The 21,910-nt window shown below is 35.7% G+C and overlaps 1 protein-coding gene across 1 annotated transcript; it reads left to right on the forward strand.

The window, feature by feature from the left end:
• The first annotated feature begins 1,797 nt into the window (after positions 1 to 1,797).
• On the forward strand, positions 1,798 to 21,163 carry LOC112553583 (poly [ADP-ribose] polymerase 6-like). The gene is made up of 21 exons (XM_025220908.1): positions 1,798 to 2,516; positions 3,901 to 3,999; positions 4,714 to 4,812; positions 5,204 to 5,415; positions 6,186 to 6,286; positions 6,541 to 6,607; positions 7,339 to 7,429; positions 8,109 to 8,181; positions 9,038 to 9,166; positions 9,717 to 9,852; positions 10,646 to 10,741; positions 11,246 to 11,338; positions 11,934 to 12,059; positions 13,663 to 13,796; positions 15,737 to 15,785; positions 16,777 to 16,889; positions 17,227 to 17,299; positions 18,257 to 18,376; positions 18,584 to 18,641; positions 18,871 to 18,955; positions 19,182 to 21,163. Exons 1-21 carry the CDS (start codon positions 2,438 to 2,440, stop codon positions 19,279 to 19,281), a joined length of 2,133 nt encoding a protein of 710 aa, XP_025076693.1. The 5' UTR covers positions 1,798 to 2,437; the 3' UTR covers positions 19,282 to 21,163.
• The last annotated feature ends 747 nt before the right edge of the window (positions 21,164 to 21,910 follow it).

A 21,910-nucleotide genomic window follows, 5' to 3' on the forward strand; every position in this document is an offset into this window, starting at 1 on the left:
GGCCAAGGCCAAAAGAGGGAAAAATAAGAGGAGAAAATCCCAGAAGACGTTGGACAGCCGGTCATCAAGCCAGAAAGTTAAAGAGAGGAAAAGCCCGCGGAAATGCAGGCCAACACCGGTGGAAGCGACGTGAGGTCGGGACAAGGGTCACTTTGCACTCTCGATCAAATGTGCAGCAACAATTCTTGAAGCACTGTGCCAGCAGATGTGACCAAACGAAACCACGGGATAGCCTTCTATATAATTAGAAGCCAGCATTATTTTATGAAAGGCGTGAAAAAAAACTCCAACAACTGAGCGTAAGTTACCAAAATCTCAGATAAGCTCGTTTCCATGTGTATATTTAGAAAGCAAGTGAAAGACAATTTTCTAAATCCAAATTAAAAAAAAAAAAGAAAAAAAAAAGAAAAACACTTCGGTCCTTTTTAGGGCCACACCAGCACTGAGATTTGGTCAGGGGGATGCTGTACAATGTGCTTGACAACTATCCCTCTTATGTCCCATTAAAATTTGAATACTTTTACCAGTTCCTAACTTATTGGAGTTGTAGCTGTTTTTAAAAGGGTGTTATAGTGTTACTTTTGTGAAATGAGGATGCGTGAGATATCTAAAAAAAACTTCAGGCTGGAAAAGTACCTGGAAAAGTACTTGGGGGAAAAAAAAGTAGTGTGTGGCAATGTGTGTGTTTGAGGGCAGTTGAAACCCATGTAAATCCACACTATTTGTTCGAAACAGTTCGGCAGGAGTACGCCTGTCGACTTAGGGAAAGTCGTAGACTGTTTGGTTGTCTGCTCTTTGCTACAGTGCTCTAGACTAAGGTGACCAGACGTCCCGCTTTAGGCGGGACAGTCCCGCTTTTGACCTAGTGTCCCGCCTGCTGATCGGGCAGAACGCCCAATGTCCCGCTTTCTGGCTTTCTAGCAAGTCCATCAAATATCCCGCTTGTCTTTAAAAATCACTTTCTTTGACGGTGACGACACCATCATCGGCAAGTGTCCCGCTTTCGCCCCAGAAACGTCTGGTCACCTTACTCTAGACCATTCTAGGTTTTCATAGTCATTAAAAATATTGCCGATGAAACAGAACTACTATGCAGATTGATAAACTTATACTGCGCAGAGCAGAACTTGAGAGGGTATCATCACGAAAAGCTGAAAGAGACAATTAAAGGAGTGGGGGAGGAGCAGGAGGAATTGTTGTTACGTTAAGTCAGCAACTAAGGTTATATCACGGTAAGCCAGCCTTGTAAAAGGATGCCACATGAAGAGAAAGAACAGCGTGCCCGAGATGAGATCTGAGCGCCAACCTTCAGCGTACGTATTGGTGACAGTCGATCGCTAACCGTTGCGCCACCGAACCAACCAGGGAGGCAGGGATCGTGGATAGCAAACAAATGGTGTGGCGGCTGGCATTACTGTGATTTTTATTTTTCTCTACAAACCTCTTCGTTTGATCTATAAGTTTTTCAGTGTAATACACACTGGAAAAATAATAATCAAACTCTTACAATTTATGATTATTGCAAGAGGCCCGAAAGATCGTTTTCCCCGGGGACCGTGCTGGCTTTCGGTGCCTTGACCAAGACCAAGATGAAATAGACAGCACCACCATCAGTATCACAGATTTCTGATCAGCACGTACCCTCTGGAAACACAAAATCATTGCTCATCCGCATTTTTTTTGCTCTAACAGAAAAAAAACTTATATCAGTCGTGCATTTATCTGTTGAGCATTACCTCCCCTTAGAAATTGTTACTCTCCGGTAACAAAAAGGTGGTCTGGTGGTGCAACGGTTGTAGCGTCTGTTGCTCTCGTCTTGGGCACGATGTTCTTTCTCTGCTCGTAGCATCTGTTTACAAGGCGGCTGCCTTGCCATAATATACAACCTTAGTCACTGGCTCGACATAAAACACTACATTCGTCCTTCGCTATTGCGGTTTTACTGTATATTTTTAAAAATATAATTCTGTATCACGGAGTTTTCGTTATACCGCGGGATTTTGCGGTATATAGGCATTTACACAATATTTATAATTTTAATTATTTTTGCCTAAAAATTTAACACAATATAAAATTGTTAATTCAAGCATATAAAAAGAATATTAAATCGAAATAAAATACAGTATTACAGCGGATGAATACCTTACTGTACAATATGAAAATGCAGTACTATCGCATGCGCAAGTTTTCCAACGTGAGATTAATAATAAGAGTGGAAAAGGTTTAAAGGAGTGTGAGAAGGGCATAAAAAGCTTTAAAAATATATATATAACGCCGCTACATCGCGGATGTTGACCTCTCGCGTGGGTCTCTGGAACGTAACCCCGCGATAGGTAAGGGAGCGCAAGTCCCCCCACCCCTCACAAGAAAACGAAAGTTCGGGTTTTGTAACATTCTAATCATGACAAGGAAGCACGCAGGCATGCGTTGACTTGAAATGGAGGTGAGGCTCGCTAAATTCACCGCAGATGCAAGTCAGTGTATCCAATCAGTCCAGAATGATAAGTCATTTTCAGGTAAGAGTAGTCACATGTTGATAACGGTATTTAATTTTTATTTTTGTGTATAAAAAAAGTTGTTCTTCCGTTACAGACGTAGAAGTAAAGTAAAACGATGTTTTCTGATTTGGGAGCTATTCGGTTGTTGTTGTTGGGTTTTTTTTTATACTTTTTATACTTATATTGGCATACGTAAAGAAGATTTTGTCATTTTTGTACATCGTGTCACGTGAGGTCATACATTAATATAACGTGTAAGCTAAAATATTGTCCTAACTGGCCTTGTACAAAACTAGTAACACAAACCTGTTGTTGTCATATACGTATTTTAATGTAATTATTTTAAATGAAGCGCTGTGTGAAGACAAATAAATTGCCAGTGACATTTCGCTTAACATAAGTTAGGTAAATAAATATAGGAAAAAGACTGATTCTCAGGAAAAAGAAGCCTCGCCCATAATGCATCTTATCGTCTACAGCAGGCAAAGAAAAGATCAAAATTCTTTTGTTAGGCATAACCGTGGCAAAGGAAAAAAGAAATAAGGAAAAGTGAATGATATTCACAGCTAGTACATAGTTATCCTGTTTGTTACCTTGACAGTAACAGGATTCCACACAAAAGTATGCATTAAACATCATAAAATAGAAAGGCGTACAAATGCTAGCACATATTCTGTTTAAATCTGATCCATTGATTCATCTATATATATAGCCACAAAACTACTATGTATATTAACACTTGTATGTTACTGTAATCAGGAAGATAAAGGGAAAATGCTCGGTTTAGTATTATTTACATCATACTTTTTATTAATGATGAATGATTGCCTATTCGTGCTTATCATGATTCTCCATGTATCTGTTTTTAAAAGTTTTACTGCATTTTGTGTGTGCATGTAGATTAAGGCTATCAATCACTATTCACCAGTGCTGTACAGTTTTTCCCAGTTGTATGCTATAGTTTTTCAAATTAAATTATTTTTAAATTGTTGACATAATAATTTTGAAAGCTGCATTGTCTCTACCTTAAAGGTGTAGAATTTTAAGAGGTAAACTGTTTAGGTGCTTGGGGGAGGTTGTATTATATTTTTGAGGATACCAGCAAATACAGTACATGACTTCTACACCATAGTAGTTGGGATGTTTCTGAATTGTATAACATATTTTACATTGAAAGAGAATTGGAAGGGAATGTGCATGTGTGATTATGGAGATGTGTACATCTGTAGATGTCAGGGTGCATGAATCACTTCTGTCAGAGATTGCTAGTAGTACCAGCATTGACAGCACATCATCTGTGTATCAGCAATATTTGACCTTGCCACAGGCTAGGTAGCACTACTGGGAGGCACTGCTGCCCTGTCACACAGATGTAATTATTGTTTGTTTTCTTTCATTTCAGACTTTAATCTTGAGACTAATGTCTTGAAGTTCACATATAGATCCCCACAGTCAGGAGGTACCTGCAAAATTTCTATGTTTGCTTCAGATGATTATCCAGGTATGAACAGCTAACTGAAAATCATTTAAAGTGTCATGAACATTAATGGACCATTCATTAGCTTGCCCTTTTTTTTCCAACTATACAAGATATGCTTAATTCATCATCCTCCATATGAATTTTTGTTGTACTGCCAAACTATTGCTTTATGTGCACCTATTTATATCTCTTTATTGTGGTTGGATCAAATTACATGGATTATTTTCAGCTAGCAACATGGAAGTCTTTATTCAATCACTGAAAAAAACAGTCTTTGAATGCTTGATAATATGTTTTTAATCACAAAATGACTGCATTGAATAATGTGCAAGTTATAAGCTGCTGATGATAATGTAAGTTGTAGATTGTTCACAATTCATGAATACAAATATAAAATAAATGAATATGACTCATTATAATATAATATTGCTGAGTGTGAAGATTTGTTTCTATTCATTAGAGAATAGGACTCAATTCACTGTCAGATATAATGGAATTTCTTACAGTGTAATAGTTAAACAGTATTTTTCTCCTCATGGAGATTTTTTTCATTCTTTGTGAATTGTTGTTATTCCTTTATATGACTGAAACCAACCTTTATGAGGAGGCAAGGACACAGGTTTTGTAACAAAGCTCTTTTGCTTGTCTTGCAATGATTTCCACTTATCTCGGCTCTTAAAAACATTCTTGAAAAATACTTTTGCAGCTGTCTTGTAAGTATTGTTTGTCTTACAGAAAACTCCTTGATCACTCAGCTATGGGAGGCTACAGGCAAAGAAATAAGCTGCTATTGCCATGTTTCTGTCTCCAGCCTTCTTGAGAAATTAGGCAATGGTAAAAATAGTATTGTGCATTCCTTAAAAGTATGTCACTCAAGAATAAAGAGTTCACATAACAGTGTGTAGTTTTATAATAAGTTACACTTAAATTTTTTTGTTAAGTCTTTTAGTTTATTGCTGTTCTGTATTATGAGAGGTTAATGACAATGTTATATGTGGAAATAATTAACACGTGAATGGGGATTTACAGATATCAGAGTCTAAAATCAAAGTTGAATTCTGAAATATAAAATGACAAGATCATGAAAAATATATTTGTATGGTGTATTTGTGTGTGTGTGTGTGCGAGAGATAGGGAGTGTGAGGATGTGTGAGAAAGTGTACTTGTACCTGTATGCATATATAACTATATGCCTTTGTTTTGTCTATATTCCTATCCAAATTAGATACAGCTCTACAAGTGTTGGAAGAGCAGATGAAATTGGACAATCAGTTACCTGCAGTTGCTTCTGCTCTTCCTGATAGTGGTACAGTGAGCTCACTTGGTTCCTCAGATTCAGTGATGAACAGTCAGTCCAGTAGCGACCTATCTGATCATTCATTAGATGATTTTTCTGAGGAGCTATACTACTTTGATGATGACAGCCTTGAAACAGAGGTTGATCCTTTTCAGTGTCATTTAATTAGTATAGTTTATTTTAAAATTGTTGGCTTAAGACGTTTTTTTTTGTTAGCTTTTTTTTTCAAGCTTTCTTGAAATAGCAATTGCATTATTTATCATAGGCCTTCCAAGTATCCCCTCAGTTTCTGTGTATGATGTAGAATGTTAGCATTCCTTAGGATGTAACTGAGATAAACACCCAAGACGAAGCTAAACAAGCCGAATAAAGAAAAAGTGAAGTACCCAAGATTTTTAAAAGATGTATAATTGTATTATCCTTTTAAAAAATATACACTAAAGAACCTGGTCAGCTGTTGAATATCTTGGGTTGCTATGACAACTAATACAGAAAAGAATAAGGGAGTGATACAAATAACTAATTTGGTTTTTCCTGTTGTTGTTTTATTTTTATTGTTTTTTGGGGGTTTTTTTTTTTTCTTGTTTTGGGTTTTTTCCTTCTATATATAAATTAGCTGTTGTAAACCAACCAGTGAGTGTGTGTATGTGAATGAGAGATAATTGTATGTAAAGATCAGAATGTGTGTGAATATGTATGGCTATATTTTATCTCAATACCCCATAGAGGGTGAAAGAATAACGAATCTAGAATTGAGTCTTAGCATAGTCAGCAATGCAGACACTGGGAGTGCACTAAACTAGTGACTATTTATTAAAAGCCATTACAATGAAAGGATCACACATTCTGAAAAAAAGAAAAGGAAATGTTAAGGATTTTCATTCTTATGGGTTGCATTTTTTGATTGCAGACTAGAATAAGTGAAACTGGTGAATCAACATTGCATCCACTTCTGCTAAGAGACATGCAGATGATGCGGGATCTTTTTTCCGACACCAGCATATCTTACAGGTCTCTTATGCAAGCAGTGTGGTAGCCATTTATCCTCCTGATCAGTGTGATGATTTAATCTGCTCTACTTAAGTTTTACTGCCATGCATATCTTAAATCATATCTTTGGCAAGAGTCAACCCTCTCCATTGTAACATTTTTGTAGGTAGCGGTATGCAGTGAATAATCAGCAGACTACTATAATTTTAGTGTGTTAGCCTGTAAAGATGAAAGGAGCTAAGGTATAATGCTTCTTGGCTGACTTTTTGTCACAGGTTCCTGAGTTACCTAGGAGAAGTTGATGTGGACATGTTTCTTCCTCTTAACTTTCCTAATTGGACAGTAAGTAGTACTATTTTATGTTAGGATAACCAGGGCTTCTGCTTATGCAAAAAATTGCATACAGTATGCATTAAAAGTTCGGAGGACCCCTTCGATTTTCATCCATGGGGTCCCCTTCAAATTTGGGCGAAGAACAGGGACCCCTTAAAAATCTGAAGAAAGGGTCCCTGGGACCCCAAAGAATTTAGCCTTAGCAGAAGCCCTGATAACATTATATTTTTGAGTTGTTTGATTTCCAACCATAGAAGGTTCATTTTCTGGTTTCTTTATTTCCTTGTTGATAGCCTGTGACAGTGACACATGATTTTTATCAGGGTTGTATTTCACTTTCTTCGCTCCACATTAAAGAACACATACCTCATCAAATAGCTAATTACTCAACTTGCTGTAGTGACGTGTGCTATGTTTTAGAGAAATACATAAATAAGCCTGGATCATGACTGAAAATTATGCACCACATGTAACAGAGTTCCTCTTGTGCTTACATCCTAGAAAGTTCTTTGTCAAACTCCTTCTCATCTCACTTAACTGATTCTTACATTTGCTGTTTCTGTTAAACCAGCTAGCACCCTCTTGATCATTTCGTGTTTTGTGCAACACTCCAAAGACAGAAACATTTAGGTGAAATAATGTTGGAACATCTATATAACTCAAGCACACATTAAATCATTAATAGCTGAATTATGTAGAAAATGGTATATGTTTGAATTTTGTTCTTTGATGTCAATCAGTATCAAACATCCAAAGCGTGGCGCATAAATCTTGAGGAGCCACTTGTCATTCGGATCAATATATCATCACGATCCTACCTTGATAGCCCAGGTATGTACATTTCTCCCACAGTCTATAATTTTAACAACTGTAATAAAAACGCTGCTTACGAATAAAATGCTTACAAAAAGTGTAGGGGAATGCAATGAAAATGAAGATTTTGTTAGTACATTAGCTAGGGAGATAACTTTTACATAAGATCTAATTCTGTTGTGTTCCATTTAAAGCTTTTTTTGGTTCAATACTTAATATTATGTTTTATGCATTTGATGATTTAAAAAAAAATCTAGATACAAATATACATTTAAAAAGACTACGTTTACAAAGTTTGTTTCTTTTTTTTTTTTCGCCCCCGCAGAACTAAGTAAGGATAGAAAATGCTGATGGTAGCCTTTTATTTATTTTTTTTTTTTTTAATATCCTTGGAAGTTGTTCTGCTCAAAGACAGTGTCTAGGAGATAACAGAATTGTCTTGGTAATTTTCAGCATTATTATGCTGTTTATTTAATATTCAAATTTAATGAAAAGTAGTGCTAAATTCTTTTAAAAGTCAGTGATACTATAAAGTCAAACAATGATCTCAGTACAATAATTATCAAAACAGAAATGATTTGGTTTGAAACATTCAGATAGCAGATAGACCTAGATATAATGAATTCTGTCTTAAACCCTCCAGAATAATGAAAACAATTAATTGCTTGCATTTTTTTTCACGTTTGATTTTGCACAGACTTTCCTAAAATTGATGTGTTCCAAAAGTCATCCTCTGGGGAAACATGTGGCATTGCACGACAGGTGAAGAGGTGATGGTGACTCCTCATACATTGCATTATACAGGTAGTCCTCGACTTACGACGGTGATCCGTTCTTACGCGGCGTTGTAAATTGAATTTCGACGTAAGTCGGATCATACGTTCATACAGTACTGTACCATAATAACAGTACAGTATTGCAAACACTTAGCCTATCCAAACACCTATCATAACACAGTACCCTACATAATTATCAATAAACATAAGTCACTCTATGACTTCCGCTGCACGTGGAATGAGGCGCACGTACAGTTCGACTTATGACACTAAACCTCGTAAGTTGGAATGAGCGTCGCATAAAGCGTCGTAACCACGAAACAACGTAACTCAAGACCGTCGTAACCCAAGGACTACCTGTACATATCGATCATGCATGTTAATTTTTGCTGATTCTTATTAGTTAATGGTGCTTTTATTGATAATTATTATCTTTTTTATGTTTTATATATATATATATATCTCCACTGATTTTTTAAAAAATCTTCTCATCTTTTTGGTGCATTGAATAATAAATTTTTATCACATGAATTAAGACTTAGAAATGTAGCTGAGATAATCTGACATTAGATGAGATTGTTAGGATGGCATTTCAGCTAAGAGACAGTGCAATAATTGAAACATGCAATTTATTGGGGTTTTTTTGTTGCTTTAATCCAGATGGATAGCACCACTTACTTTTTAAAAGTAAAAATCTCTCAATGTTCATTTGATAAAGTTAGAGCTGATAAATTATTTTTTGTCTCATATTTCTGGACCTAGGAGCAGTCTAAGAGCATCAGTTTGATGATGGTTATGTTGTCATTCACTTGCATCACTTCTAAATTTTGGGAAACGTTGCCTTTTACAGCATTCTACAACAGTTTGTTCATTCTAAATGGAAAAAACTGCACAACAACAGTCTACAGGCAGCTACTGTGCGGTCACACAGTGTGCCTACAGATCTCACCACCTTATCCACATGCAGAGTCAACCAAAAGTTAGTTAATTATCTTCCCTTTTTGTCAGTTTACCTGTAGATCAGTGTTGTAGTTTCTGGTGTGTTGTCAAATGTATGTTAGCTAAGCAGATGTACATTCCTGTCAGTCAGTAAATGTAAAGAATGAAAGAGACACTGTTATCTTCAGTGCTAACTCATTAGACCTGTCTTTAAGCCCTAAGTCGCTGCCACGTTGACAGAACATATAGCTGATATTAATTTCTTACAAAAAATGTGTAGGGAATTTTTTATTATGTTTTAGAGAAATGCTTGTGTGTATTGAGCTAAATTTTAACTGATGACATCACAGAATGAGATAGCCATATCCAGACCTAATGAAGCATTACCCAAAGTGAGCCTGTGTTTGTAGAAAAGGAAGTCTTAACCTCTTTCTAAAACACTTGTTTAAATGCTTATATATAACAGAGATTTTTACTTAGAATTTGGAAATTAATATCTTTAAATGAATTACATAATTTCTTTTGAAAAGAATTTTGCTATGGGGTTACCATTTAAAATGCACTTGTCTTTGAATTCATTTTTCTTGCAGGGCCATGTGTGAAGCTTCTGGTATTCACCGTGTGCAGTCAGGCACTAGTAATTCTTTCTTTGAGGAGAGAGCAGCACAGGATGAATGTAATGACCATGAGAAGGCACCTAGTTTAGAATATGGCTTTCTGGTCATGGTATGAACTGAGTTTGCATCATGCTTTAAAAATGTTGGTAACAAAGAGTTTAGCTTCCAAAAGAAGAAAAGGAAAAATAATTAGTCATGTAAGATTAAGTTAACTTTTTTATTTGTTGTTAAGAACTAGGAAGAGTTTCTGAAGTTGTAGGCTTATGTTCCATGCAATATGAAACAACAAAAATCCTTATTAAAAATATGATGCCATCTTTAAGGAATGTAAATGCTTCACATTTCATTGTATGTAACTGGTTCAGATTTCCAAAAACAATTTGAGGATATTGTCTTTGCTTATGATGGCACTTTTTTGTGGGAGATTCACAAAAAGAAAATTCACATACATAATAAAAATAAAAAGATATAACTGAAGTGAAATGGAGATGAGTAATATAAAGTGAAAAATCTCAAACATGATGACCAAAACAAATAATATGCTGCAGAAACTTTTAGTAGAAGAAGTGGTTTATAAATGGAAGTGACTTGGTGCAGCCATAGAGCATTTAAAAACAGGCATATGGCAAAAAAAGCCCTCCCAAAACCACAAAGCAACAGGAGACATCAAAGTCCACAAAAAGAACTGACCCCAAAAAAAAGTTTCAAAAATTAGAGCTGTCCCCTCAAGCTAGATAGGCAAAAGGACATAACTGGATTAAAGAAACAAAATACCTTGTGTAAGAACTTAAATAGTTGAGCAAGTTTGGCTTACTATTTATATATTTTGAAAATTTACCTTTCTTAGCTGCAATTCAGAAAAAGTTTCTTTGTCAAGATAGATTCTTCTGTTGCCTTTTCAGCTTTACCAGTATGCCAGGCAAAGAACATCAACATTGAACGAGTACTGTGTTGTGTGCGATGAGCCTCATATTTTTCAAAATGGAGCTATGTTGAAGGTAAAAATATTTGTAGCTTTATATTTAATTTCAATGCATGTTTGAATAAATTTTTATCTGATCTATCTTGTTTAAGATTAGTACTGTTTAGCACAAGGGTAAGCCATTTTCTCTGGTGTGTGTGTGAATTAATTTTTGATTAGAGAAATTTTGCAGGAACTATTTTGGTTTTTCCTCTTGAAAAAGACATGTTGCCCCTGTGTGAAAGCCTTCTCATTAGTAAGTTCCATAAATTAAAAGAAACTGATTAGCATGTGCACTGTTTGCATAGGTTGATCTTAACAAAAAGGAGACCAGTTTGGTGATCTTTGATTTGATATTTAACCAATGTCAATAACAAAAGCATCCAAGACATACTTGTTAATGACTGTAAATTTAACAGATTGTAAAGATGCACCAGCCATGCTGCTATGATGTATGTTTGATGCTGCAATCTCTGTGTGTGTGCGTGCGCTCATGCAACTGTTAATGCATCAATGAAGACTTTGTTTATTGCTATTGCAGCCTGCTGTGTGCTCACGTGCACTGTGCGTGTTCGCGTACCAGACTCTGGGGTTGATGGCAGATGCTGCCTGTGACATAGCAACAGGAGCAGAGGTGAGCCTTTCTTCTTCTGTCTTTTAACATCCTGAACAACAGTGAAACTATTATGCTAACATACTGTGATCAAAGGCCACATGACAAGTGTACTCATGAACCAGGTCCAGCATGTAAACCCTTTTTCCGTGTTGGCATTCATAAATAATGGCATATCTTTAGATAAGAAATGAATTTATTTCCTTAGGGCAATTAGTAGTAGCTGTATAGAGAGAAGAAAGGGTTAGAACTACACAGCACAGCAAAAACAATCTACCATGAAAAATTTATACTTATTTTGTAGAAATGAGAAATTTCCTACCGAAGCAAAAAATATTTACTGTATAGTGTGGACTATTCTTTCATAAGATAACAATGAATAATGAGTGAATTTATAAAGTGCACTTCCCTTTGTGCACATGAAAGACTACAAACAAACCAAAGTTTACCATACGATAAACAAAAGCATCAGCAAATGTATGACATTGTGGCAGACATGAGCTAAGTGCATAAATGAAGATGAGGAACTGAGAAGTGAGCAGAATACGCTGGATTGCACAAGATAATTCTTAAAAAGATGGGCTTTGGGGATGGCTTACTGATTTCTTTTTTTTAGGTTGTTGACCTCTTAATTGCCCTGACAAAGGCAGCATGTAGGTCTTCAAGAAGGGCAGTCATTTTTGAGCCCTTTCCTGATGTTGTCGACCCTAAAAATCCAAAGGAGCTGGTCTTTTCTGCAAAGGTGGGCAAACTTTTAACTTCTTATTTATCACAGATGGGCTTTATATGATAGAACAAAAATTTCAAAAGCAAGTACAGTGATACCTCGGTTCTCGAACGCCTTGACTTTCGACCAAATCGGTATTCGACCAGGAAATTCAAGAAAATTTTGTCTTGGAATCCGAACAAATATTTGGAACTCGAACATCCGAACGTCCGAGATGAGCCGAGTTGAGCGGAACGGCGTTCATTCGGCCCAGCGCGACTTGCTTGCGTCATCAGTGTGAGTGCAGAGAGAGAGAGAGTCATGAAATGTGTGCAAAATGGGCAGAAATCACAAATTTTGTTGAACAACATCACCCTGATAAAGTGGTAGCAAATAGAGCAGTTAACATTTTTAATGACAATGTTATGTCCACTTTCCGCAAAATTTTGCAAAGGAGAAAAAAACAGCAAACAATTGACAAATTCTTCCGTAAAGAAATCAGACAAGCAACTGCAGAGCAAGATTCTGATTCTCCTCAGCAAAAGATACAGAGAACAGAAACACCCGAAGAGCAGTTACCCTCTGTTTTTATTGAAGAGGACTCCCCTTCAAAACAATAACCATCCCCCTACCCTCCTTCCTCCACATTCATTCCCTCCTGCCATAAAGTTTGGTACAGGTACAGTAAATGAAACACAATTTACTGTACTGTACAGTACATTTTATTTATTTTTATTTATTTTTTTTTTTTTTTTGCTTTAATAAATACACTTTTATTTCTTATTTCTTGCTGAGACTCATGTTTTTCTACATATTATATACAAATTAGGCCAGTAAATAGGCATTTTCTGGGGCTTGGAACGAATTAATACAGTTTCCATTATTGCCTATGGGTTTCATTGCTTCGGTTCTCGAACAATTTGGTTCTCGACCGTCCTCCCGGAACGAATTATGTTCGAGAACCGAGGTATCACTGTACTGATTTTAAAGACATGCAGTGGCACATGCATAGGCACATACACAAGCACACAGAGCTGTAACACATAATTAAGCAGGGAAAATGCTTGCTGCAAGATAAAATATTTTCTTCTTAGGCTGTACCTAACGACATGACCATAGGAGATAAAAGATTACACTAGGTCTTTAACCATTGAAAAGTTGTCTCCCTGACTGAACTAGCATGTGCCTGATGTGCAGAGCACTCCACTAGTCCGGAGACCAAGACTTAGTATAATCTTTCCTATGGTCATGTAATCTGGTACGTCTCGAGAAAAGGGAATTTACTCTTAAAATTTTATTTTTCTAATAATTCTTCTAAAGCAAGAGCATTTTATCAAGGAAAAGATGTATCCACAAAAATTATAGTTGTTGCACCTGATTTGGAAAGTCCAGGTATCTTATATGAGAAATGCCCATGTACAGGTATGTTTATATATATTATGCCAATGCACTTCTTCGCTGCACTGATACTGTCACTAATGACGTTGAACGGTTCATGTATTGTAGTTTCATTAAATTATTGTCTGTGTTTCCTGATCACATGGATTAGAAAATAGTTCATGTTTGAATTTTTTATGCTTATTGAAAAAAGTAGTAAATTGCATTAAAGTTAGTTGGGTTTTCTTGTGTTCATCTATAGAATAAAGATTATGCTCGTTTGGAACAAGTTCTTAAAAAGATGCCTCATATGAAAGAACTGACAATGGCCACTGCCAAGGACCTGCAGATGAAGATGGATAAAGTTGACATCCTCCTTTTTCCTCTTCTAACCTGGTCAGTTAAATGAACAAAAAGCTGCTAAAACGGGTTTCACCATCGTTGTTGACTTATGCACCGTCAGGGACACACACTCAGTGCAGACAATGCATACCAACAAACAGTGGGTCCCACACGTGTTCTTTCTCTCAACAAATTACAGATATCTGTCCATGGGCATCAGGTTTTCTATTGTCGGGAGTTTTGATTATCTTTAAGGGGAGGCAAGAAAAAAGTTACTCTAAGAACATACCAGTAACAGCTAAAAACAAGTCAATCCTGGCATAACACATTGTTACGCGTAAGTTCAGACTTTCAAGTTCTACAGTCTCTCAAGTGGGGAACCGCAACTGGTAACACTAATGTCGGAGACTGGTGTTCCAACGCAATTAGAATAGTAAAAGATCACACGTTCAAGCGAAGTCCGTGTCTGACCCCACGCTCTCACACACATATACATCCCCTTGAATTCTTTTCCTTGTTTGTACCACGATATTTGGTGCTGGCCAAGCAGGCACTGTAGACTGGTTAAGTTATGACTCTTATAATCCTTGACAGCTGGTGTTGTCTGTGCAGACACTTCAGACTGATGAGTGCGATGTTACAGTTTCTATGATTCTATTTGTTCCCATCTTCCTTTGCCCTCAAGTGACTCCTGAAATCATTGCAACTTAAAGGGATTCTAAAGGCAAAATAAAACTGCTTAGAACCGCGTAAAGAATATGATCCACTTAAATCTCCTCTATTTTCGCGTCTGTTCATATGGGAAAAGTTGAAGGTTTTGTAGCATGTTGAGTTTAATAAGAGAAATTACATAGCACTCTTTCGTTTACTTTGACAAAGTCTCGTTCTCCGTCACATGACCTTATGACATATGACCAAGACTGCTTAGCAAGTGAAACAGACTGTTTTCTATAATTTTTAAAACTGTGCTTTGAAAAGTTCACTTGAAAACCTAAATTAACTCATGAGACACCACCGATGACAATGTCAAATCTTCGCAATGACCACAGACGCTTCCTGTACGTCTCTGACTGACTTCACAAGCAGACGAGTCTGCTTGACCATTTCGGGAAGCTATTGTGGTTACTCGGCGGAAGGACACTACGGTCCATTTCATTGGATTTTTTTCAATTTCTATAAACATCGGCAACCGAAAAAATGCTAATAAGTGGTAATTAAGTGAGAAACAAATCCTTTATTTCTCCTGTATTGCTCTTGTGCTCTGTAGTTGTAACTAAATATATTTTTGAAACGTTTGACTGTCACCACAGCCTTAACACAAGCCTTGAGTATCCCTTCAATGAATATACAATTCGAATGCATGTCTACTCTTTGTTACAATAGAAAAAACACTTTTAATTCAATAACAAAATCTCCAATCAAATGTTACGATTCAAACTCATATTTTCTTATCAACCTTTACATAGATAACCATAATAATTAAGAAAAATACATATCTAATACCTTGTCTAGGCAAGGAATCACTCACATTCCCAGTCTTTTTCATACAGAAAGTCTTTACAGTGTCTTTCTACCTCGACAACTTGTTTGGTAATGCTAAAACTGAGTTCTCGACAAATACAGGGGTTCCTGTGAACATTTCGTTCAGTTATCCGCTCTTCCATAAGTCATGCATTTCTAATATCCTACAGCCAAGGGTGACAACCCATGTCCCTGACATGTACACAAGCACATAATCCTTCACCTGATTCTGGTTTAAAGCACACACACTGACACATATTAATAAGTTTTTTGGCCAGTGGTATTAACAGATATTTCAGAAACAAAAAAAATTAAATGTATATGGTGAACTGCAGACTTAGACAAGTAACATTCTTTTACAATAAAAAATAAATTGAAAATTATTTTACTGCATAGATATTTCATGTTCTAGTTTTGCCTACCTTCTTCAGGTAATGAAAACTTAATGAGAACTGTTTAACTGTTGTTTACAGGATCATTTCTAGTAATAGGTCACACATTGTCAAGCTACCATCTGATAAAGTAAGTGTTGGAGTACATTGTCTTGTGTCTTTGCTTATATATGTATTTCATAAATAGTTAAACATTTTTATATTCTTAGTCATTCTTTGCAAAAATTGTAAACACTTGACTGAGTTTCATGCTTATCTTTATCTAGACTGCTTGGATGCCATATGAGCTTGCAACATGTTCATATTTAATGCAAACTTACATCTTACAACAAACATCTACAACTCATGAGGTGGAAAACTACTGTATTCTTTTAAGTCAAAATTACATTGTAAAATCTTGCTCAGCTTGGGATTAAATTTGAGACTAATCTTCTCAAATGACAAGGCATGGAAAAATATTCAGCAGATTCTAAAAAGGCATGGGGAAAATATTCAGCAGATTATAAAAATAATGGTTTGATTACCTGCTTCCTACATTACTTAACTCCCATCGTCGAGATAAAGCTGCAAAATAAATCTCAAATCATGTCGTCAGTCTCTGGTTAATTAATTAGTACAGGTTCACACACTTTTATTATTTAAGGTAAAGATTATTGTGAAAATCCGAAAGTTTGGAGAAATTTAACTATGGCAACATGATTGATAAAGATAAAATTCATTACAATGTTGTTGTTTTTTTAATAAGATGAAAAGAGAATAGATTGGCAATCTTTTCTGAAGCAATAAGTTAATACTCTTCTGGTGGTGCCAAAAAACTTAATGCAGCGTAAATCTAGTCTCAAAATGTTTTCCATTTCGTTTTGACCATTCTGTGTGTGTGTGTGTGACATTGAAACTTAATGTGCTTTAGTAAGTAGTGTAATGAACTACACTGTGTGCGAGTATAAATATATATGTGTGTATGACTGTTGTTAAGTGTCTCACTATGCTTACTTTGTTTAATAGGCATAGAAAATAACTCTGAGCCACGTGAATAAAGTACTATCAATTTTATTTGACATAGGATTGTGTTGACATGCATTTGTCACCCAGCTTATTTTGTGCTTGCTATAATCCACCAGTTAATCACCTTCATGATCACACCACATCAGTTCTTGTTGCTAAGTAGTCCGCCAGCCAAGGAAGTGGCCTTCCAGGCTGCTAAAGAGAAATATGGCAGCACATTCGCCTTTCAGTATGTCTGTTTCTGCTTTGGTACAAAGTTAATGATTTATTAATGGGAATATTTATCCATGTCACCAGCTTTACAAGCCTGAATGGTCAATGGAAAGAATATTTTAATATCAGAGTGGAAAAATACAGCACAGTAATTATTATGTAAAGATCTTAAAACAATAAATCATCCTTTAATTTCTTCATTGCATACCTGAAAACTTTGTCTTTTCATACAAGAGCTTCCATACTAGGAATATGTTTCCATTTTGTTTGGGGAGAGATGGATCAATTGATGACAAATGGGGATATATGCACTGGTCACTGTTTTTATAAAGATTCATCTTTTTGTCTTGCAGTGGCTCAAGTATCGAAAACTGGCATTCCATCATCCGAAATGGTCTTGTGGTGGCTAGTAATACACCAAAGCAGGTATATCTTTTTGTCTTCATGCATACTTATCTTATATACATGCACCTGCATACATACTCTCTTACATGCACACATACTTTTTCTCTCTTTTACCAATTTGAGTAAACAGTACTCAGGGAAGAGTAGATGTATCCAATATTACAGATCATTATTTTCGATATAGAAGACATGCTGCATATGACCTGATATGTCCATTATGTAGAAGAAATGAGAAAGATGAAGTTCACTTTGTTCTCTGTTGTAAAGCCCTACAGCATTTCAGAGTAAGATACATAAAAAGAAAATGGTAAATAAATCCAAACAGTTTTAAAGTTTGTTATTGGCTTCAACAAATGAAAAAATTTGTAATGAATTCGGCATTTAATATTTTCTATGCTTTTCAGTTTAGAAACTCTGTAGTAGAAGATTAATCTCTATATCTAAGTAAATGTTTTGAAGGCATTATTTACAGTTCTAGCCTTCATGTCTATGTATTTTTGAATGTAATATTGTAATATCATTGTCATTTGCTCCCCCTTTTATGGGGCAATGGCCCTTGAATTAATAAACGATCAATCTCTTTTACCAGCTTCAGTTCAATAACAGTAATGTTAGACCATGTTACTGAAGTGTGACGCGATAGTGGAGCAATGTGATCTAATGTTATTAACTGTCACAAGACAGCAGACAAGATATTCCACCCTGAAATGACCATACCTTACTTCACCAGTCTTTTCCAAACATTCAGGCATCTCACTGTGTTTTTCTTGTAGGCCATATTTGACAGACACCCAGTTCAAGCCTCTACCATAGCATATAATCTCACTCCCCTTGGCCGTCACCATTCATGTCACTGTGCAATACCCAACATGAACCTTTTCTTGCTTTGTGTTAACTTTATAGATATTTATATGTTTATTTTGTGCGTGTGTGTGCATGCATGTACACATAATGTCTGTTTGCCTATTTTGGACAAAGGTCAATGGTGCAGCTCATGGCAAGGGTATCTACCTCAGCCCTTTAAGTCACTTGTCCTTCAGCTACTCACTGATGGGACATGGCACCCACAAACTAAATAAAAGTCAAACAGAGAAACAGGTATGTGGACCAGAGCAGGTGTAAGAATAGTCATTAAAATAGATTGCTGTTGCAGTTAACATTGGTTATCTGTTAGGTTTTATGATGTTTTAGTACTGTATATTTTGTTGATATACAGTGTGTATTGCATTTCATTTTTAATTACAAAAATTTATTTGAAAAGAAAACCAAGTTATCTTTGCTATTGAAGTAGTAGATGTTTTGCAGGATATCCCATGCAGGTTCCTTGAAAGTGACAATCTTAACTGCATTGCTTTGTGTGAAGGTAAGAAACTCTTTAGTTAGCGTTGTTTGTTTATTGTGTTCTCTTAAAAATTATTGTTCATTTACAAATATACACACACACACATGTATATGCACACAGCCACAGAACACTGTGAGTTCAAATATTTGCATATACGAACTGAGGCTTTTATCCATTTGCAAAGATTTAATTATCATATTATTAGAGTGATTAAAACTGCTACTCACAATGAGCTTACCTGTAATGACAGTGATTCAATCTCCCAGTCTGAGGAAGATTTCTGATGTTTGGGTGTGTTCAGACAGTGACCATGTTTGCACCCGCTTCCTTTTTGTGTGAGTAGTTTGGCGGTCTTTTTATGAGACTAGTATGTGTAAATAGTTTGTAATGTTGCTTAGACTACGAGTAAAACTTAACAAATTTAAAAGTTAGCAATTAATTCCTACAGCCTTTAAAGTTATTAATAAGTATCCAGTATATATATATTGTCAGCACTTTTTGTTTTGGCTATCTTTTACAAGTTTCTCCACAAATTATAATGTAAAACAATCTGTATTTCAGGTATGAAAATGGACAAGTGGGGGTCAATGTTGATATGGCTAATGAAGCTAACACACTTGAAGCAGAACAAGTGCTGTCTTATGTCACACATTCTTATTAATGCAATAGAGAATATTAAGGTGCAGTTCTTTCACAAAGACTTTGCTGATGATTTTAAAATATTAGCCTTGTTCTGGTGTATCTAATGAGGCAGTAAAGATAATGTTCGTTAAGTGGCTTCCTTCTCATTTGCTAGTAAGATGCTGTGTCATGTCAGTAATGTTTTGGCTGAAAGGTTGGTAAGTTACACCCACTCAAAAACTTCTTGGTTAGCAAGATTTCCTTTCTGACAAATTTATGCTAGCAAGACGATATTTAAAAATTAGGCTTTTCATCCCATTCAGAGTAAGATGACTTCACAGATTCTAGTAGAAAAAGTAAACAAGTAAACAGAAGTAAAAAAAAATTATGATCTTCAAAGATGGGGATAATAAAGGTTTTGTTATGTTAATGAAATTATTAGAACTAATTATAGTGATTACATCATCCCCCATCTGAGGAAAATTTGTAATGTTTGGATATGTTCAGAGAGTGTCCATGTTTGCAACAGGCATCGCATAGAGCCATAGAGCATAGAATCCTACCTCTTACTTAACAAAGCTTTGTGAATCTCTTCCCTATGTCATCCATTTTGTGGTTATTGTAAGACACTTTGCATGTTCAGTTTATGCTTTTGTTTTTAATTCTGTTGAAATGCAGTCTTGCCCAAAGTTTGATATGAAATTCATGATATATTTTGAAGGGATGGGGAAAGGTGTCAGTGGTCCAACGTTGTCTCAAATTTTGAGGAGTGCAGCAAATGTCTTAGATCCAAAATTTTTATTATAATAGTAAAGGTAACTTTATAACTTTTATAGTGCACATCACAGTAATTAATGACACAGTTAATGATGTAAAATGGAGAACAAGACTTTAACTGCAAGTTGTTGGTAAAGAGTGATCACTGCAGATTAAAATGTGGAGACATGTTGGAAAATCTGCAGTAACCACAAGTTAGACTAGAAGAATTTCGATCAGTCACATAGTCAACAGCCATCAGAAGGTGATCAGTTAATACACTGAGATCACTGCAGTGAAAACCATAACTAAAGTGAACAAAGTAAACAAGACCAGTCAGCTGGCAGTGTTGTTAAGCATAGAATAATAAATCTAACATCACTGCAAAAAAGAAGAGAGTAGAAAAATGCAGCTGAGGTCAAATACAGACAAAGATCCATTACTAATGTCCAGATCAAAACAGTTCCAAACGCAGAATAAAAATAACAGAGTTCATCCCCTCAGCCTGTTAGAAAATAATTTTGTGCATTCATTATCATCATTTTCATAGCTTACACCAGTGGTTCTCAAAGTGTGGTCCACGGACCACTTGTGGGCCACACGCATAAGTCAGGTGGTCCGCGGATGACAGTCATCATATGTCAGCAAAGTGATGTTTATCACCTTAATATATCATCAAAAACAATTACATTCATCGCATTAAAATCGTAATAATAACTTTGCAAAGTATGTAATTTTATGTAAACTTCTTACTATACTACTGTCACAAAAGTACATCTAGCTTTGAATTGTAATGAAACAAATGCGGCAATTTAAATTTGAAGTTAATGGTACAGAGTGATATTAGGCCTTGGTGGTCAGCCATATGTTTTTATTTTAGTAAAGTGGTCCGCGGTCCGAAATACTTTGAGAACCACTTACACCACCAACTGCCAGGAGTGAAGATTCCTTGTCATTCAAGTGTGAAGACGTCATAAGCTTTAATATAAAGCTGTTAAGCAGCATACTTTTCTTTTTTCTCTTAAAATAGCTAATGTACCTTTTATAACACTACTGTTGAAAATACAGCTGAAGGCAAAAGAGTTGTGTTTAATGATGGATAGTAAATACATGATATTAGTGATGTGAAATGATGGCTAAAATGAATAAAAGCACAATGAGCATTATTCTTTATAAATATTTTGGATTGTTGGTCTGCTGAAATATTGATGTTTGTAAGCATCATGTATGAGTTTTGTTATTGTTTTGGGACCTTCCCACCCCTCAACTACTGAAGGATTTTTGACCAATCTGAGTTTATGCTGCATTATTTGCTGCCTTTGTAAATTCTTCTTTTCTGTTTTAATTTACATTATTGTGCTGAGGTAGGCATTACACACTTCTTGCTCAGAGCATGTAAATATATATGGACAATAATCTCAGATTTACATCCATGAATGTCTAAGGAGTGTAAATGTGTGCAGATGTGTTTGCATGTGCATCTCTGCATGTGAGCTAATGTTTATATATGGGTTGATGAAAATTGTTTTACATGGTTTTTATATTTTCTGCCCTCTCTATACTCTTTTTCATATCTTGGCTGATATTTCTGAACAGAGCTTTATAAACGTTGAAATTTGAGAAAACTTATCATTTTACCTTTACATCTGTCCATCTTTTAAACTGTGAAGTACAAAGTGAGATTTTAATCGAGCTTTGTTTTCTATCTGGTCATTTGCATACAAAGATCTCTATTATTCTAATCTTTTGTATGATGTGAATTTCAGTTAAAAATGATTAAAACTGTGAATGCAATTGGATACATGCGTGATTGCTTTGCAAAGTCACAAACATGATCTTAGTGATAGGTGTGTGTGTGTGTGCACTGCCTATATGAAATTGTTTAACCATGATTATTTGGGGCTACTCAGAAC

Source organism: Pomacea canaliculata, linkage group LG13 (assembly GCF_003073045.1).
Source record: "Pomacea canaliculata isolate SZHN2017 linkage group LG13, ASM307304v1, whole genome shotgun sequence".
Classification (NCBI taxonomy): Eukaryota; Metazoa; Mollusca; class Gastropoda; order Architaenioglossa; family Ampullariidae; genus Pomacea; species Pomacea canaliculata.